This window comes from Nelusetta ayraudi, unplaced genomic scaffold (genome assembly GCF_046127955.1).
Source record: "Nelusetta ayraudi isolate G7.1 ecotype Tasmania unplaced genomic scaffold, CSIRO-AGI_Nayr_v1 ptg000102l, whole genome shotgun sequence".
Classification (NCBI taxonomy): domain Eukaryota; kingdom Metazoa; phylum Chordata; class Actinopteri; order Tetraodontiformes; family Monacanthidae; genus Nelusetta; species Nelusetta ayraudi.
Window position 1 is genome coordinate 221666 of NW_027466152.1, and position 3335 is coordinate 225000.

Consider the following 3335-nt stretch of genomic DNA (forward strand, 5'->3'; position numbering starts at 1 on the left):
TTGATGGTAAAATGTTGATCATTTGTTGATCTGTGCATCTGATAAATTCTGTTCAATCCTGATAATAATTGAAATTCAATGTCAGTTGATTTCCAAACTCGCAGTTTGACCAAATCATCTGAAATAAAAATCTTCAAATCAAAACTTTATTAACCTCCCACAATTTTTTTGTTCCATTTATTTGTGATTATTGTTATCAGTACTGATGCCAGTGGTGATGGGGATGCTCCAAACAAATTTTGTTGTTGACTTTGATCAACAATGACAATAAATAACTTGAACTTGAACTTGAATCTACCTTCATAAATGGAAAAGTGCACCCATCCTTCACGCCGTCATGTGACCCCAGTGAGTGTGTGTGTGTGTGTGTGTGTGTGTGTGTGTGTGTGTTTTTGCTTATGGGAAGCTCTGCCAGGCGTCCTCCACACGTTGACGTCTGAGCCGATCAGGCTCAGAGGCGACCGGAGGCCATCGCAGCAGAATGTTTCCGTCACTGCCGTCGAGTTGAACCCTGGTAGTTTGGTAGTTTAGTCCGTAGAGAGCAGCCGGTGTTCCTCCAGGCTCAGGTTAATCAGCGGCTCTGAGTCAGCGGAGACAACTTAACCCTGTCAGTTCTATCAGCATATTTACCCTCCAACGCTGAGGGAGGAACAGCCGTGTCTCCAGTTAATGGCCTGTGGGTTTAAAAAAGAAATGCATCAATGTTTTTTTTTTATATTGCACTTTAGATATTTCAAGGAGTGATACAGCAGAAGCCTGATTTATCACTCCGACCACTCTAATCAGACAACAATGACTTGTTTCTGCACCTCGTCAGCAAAAAAGAATCCTGCAGTCCAAACCTCTTGCTGATTGGCTGCTGGACGAGCTCCTGCTCAAACCCAGATCCCCTCCCCGCTGTTCGCTCAGTGCGACTCCACCGACACCACACAATAATTTGACATACAAGTTTTTTTTTCTCGCTCTTCTCCCCATCGGCCCCCGAGGCCAAACTCATCTCACCTGTAATTGGATTCTCACACAATCTGACAGCGTCATCATCAGGCGGGGAGGGGGGTGGGGGGGGCGGGCTCTCAGCACAGCATCTGGCCCTTGGTGTGGATGTGTTTGGACCTCCTGCCGGGCTCCGGGCTCGTGGTGGTGGTCTCCTCCTGCCTGGCGGCGGCGCCGGCCGAGGGCGTCCGAGGCTCCGCCCTCCTCTTCTTCTCGCCATCCTTGGGCGGTGGCTTCTCCGCCGACTCGGCCGCCACTTTGCCGCTGTTGAGCACGTAGCGCCCCCGCAGGTCCATGACCTTCTTGCGCAGGTGGATGGGGTTGTTGATGACCGACATGCACAGCTGCAGGTCGTCCTTGAAGCGGTACTGGTAGCACTCCAGCTGCTTGACGCGCTCCCGCAGGCTGTCGCGCTCGGCGCCGCTGGTCCTCAGCTGGGCCTCCAGCAGCAGCGTGCGCTCCCTCAGCAGCTTGTTGTGGCTGCTCACCTCCTGCAGCGTCTTCAGGGCGCCCTCCCGCTCCTGCTCTGCATGCTGCACCCGTGCATCCATGCTCCTCACGGCCTCCATGGCCCCCGTCAGCTGCGCCTCGGCCGCCGACGCCCTCTCCTGCTCCATCTCCAGCCGGTCCAGCAGCAGGTTCTTGGCCCGCTGCAGCGCCACTATCTCGCCGTCGCGGCTGCGAATCTCCTCGCACTTCTCCTGGATGGTGGCCTTGAGCTGCTCCACCAGCGGCAGGAGGTTCTTCAGCTCCTGCAGCCGGGTCACCTCCCTGCCCAGCGCCAGCAGCTTGTTGTCGTGCCGGACCTTCTCCCTCTCGTGGCTGAACAGCACGTCCCTCATCGCCCTCTGGTGGCTCTCGCTCAGCTTCCGTCGCTCCTCCTCCTCGCCGGACAGGTACTCGCTGATCTTCGCCACCACCTTCTTGTGCCGCTCCATCAGCTCACCGTGGTCGCGCTCCTTCCTGCCGACCGCCAGCTTCAGCTCCTCGGCCTGGTCCTGGTGCAGCCTGGCCCGCTGCTCCAACTTGTCCATCTCGGCCAGCAGGCTGAGCTCCTTAGCCTTCCCCGTCTTCTCGTAGTTCTCCCGCAGCTCTGCCATCTTCTTGGTGGTGGCCTCCTTGTAGCCCTTGAACTCCTGCGTCAGCTCCTTGTGATTTGAGCCCAGGGCCGACATCTCCATGTCCCTGCCCTGGAGTCGGGCCTTCTCATCCTGGAGGTTGTTCTCCAGGAGCGCCAGTCTCTCCTTCAGCTCCTCCTCCTTGTCGGCGGCCGCCTGCAACTCCGCCCGCAGGGCCTCCACCTTCTTATGCAGGAGGTTCTCCGCATCAGCCTGACTGATGAATTCCTTCTTCGAGGACTCTTTCTCCTTGTCCAGCCGCTTCTCCGTCTCGGAGAGCTTCCACTGGAGGTATTTAAAGGATTTTTTCTCCATCGTCGAAATCGTGAAATGTTGCACTCAGTAGTCGTGTGAATATTAGCGGCTCCAAAACATTGGATTTGACAAGGCGACGCTAAATAACGCTGTGTTGTGGTCGTATCTCCAAAACATGACTATTATTTCCGCGAATAAGGTTTGACACACATCCTTGTTAGTAGTTGTAGTAACTGTTGTAGTTGCTGGTACTGGAAGTTTGTGTTGCGTCTCTCTCCCGCCGCCTCCATCTTCACTGCCAAGACTGGGACTCAGTCGGAGGTTCTTTGTAGCTTTGTGCCGCCTTTGATCTCACGAGGGGGTGCAGTCACTCATTCACTCGGCCGCCACGTCTTTATTGCGGCACACCAAAGGCAGATTCCATAATGGAATGTTCCATTAAAGTCCGCTGGAAAGAAGAGGAAACGCTGCTTAATATTTTAAAAACAAAACATAAAAAAACGAATGAATGCTGTAAAAGAAAGAATACTGTCAAAGAGAATTTGAGAAAAGTCAGCTTTAAAACTTTGTGTCGGGGGTAATTCAGAAGGTTGTGTTGTGAGTGTGCTGATAAAACTAAACTTGCAGGGTTGCCACGGTGGCATTTGAGTTGCTTCAAACATGTGCACCTTTCAGTTATTCAAGAAGACTTTTCAAATCGAAAGGCCAGAGAAAAGTTGCAACAACTGTAATCAAACAAAGAACCAAAGTGTGTTTAAAAAGAAAGAGAAAGCCAGGGTCAAAAACAACTTTAATTTTCTCATGAATAATAACCTTATTCATTATGTTTCCCAATTATCTTTTGGACTTTTCATTTTAATGAAACTGGAACAGGAGCAAAGTTCAGAATAAAAAATGCAAACGGCTGAAACACAAGCTGTGTAAAAACACATTAGTTAAACAAATGTCATCAACAAAGGCAGATCTGAA

The 3335-nt window shown here is 51.5% G+C and overlaps 1 protein-coding gene across 1 annotated transcript; it reads right to left on the reverse strand.

Moving 5' to 3' along the window:
• Nucleotides 1-418: 418 nt before the first annotated feature.
• Nucleotides 419-2660, reverse strand: LOC142903047 (uncharacterized). The gene is made up of 2 exons (XM_076048481.1): nucleotides 1003-2660; nucleotides 419-674 (listed from the first exon to the last, which is right to left on the reverse strand). The coding sequence occupies exon 1, from the start codon at nucleotides 2424-2426 to the stop codon at nucleotides 1074-1076; it is 1353 nt and encodes a 450-aa protein (XP_075904596.1). The 5' UTR covers nucleotides 2427-2660; the 3' UTR covers nucleotides 419-674; nucleotides 1003-1073.
• Nucleotides 2661-3335: the final 675 nt, after the last annotated feature.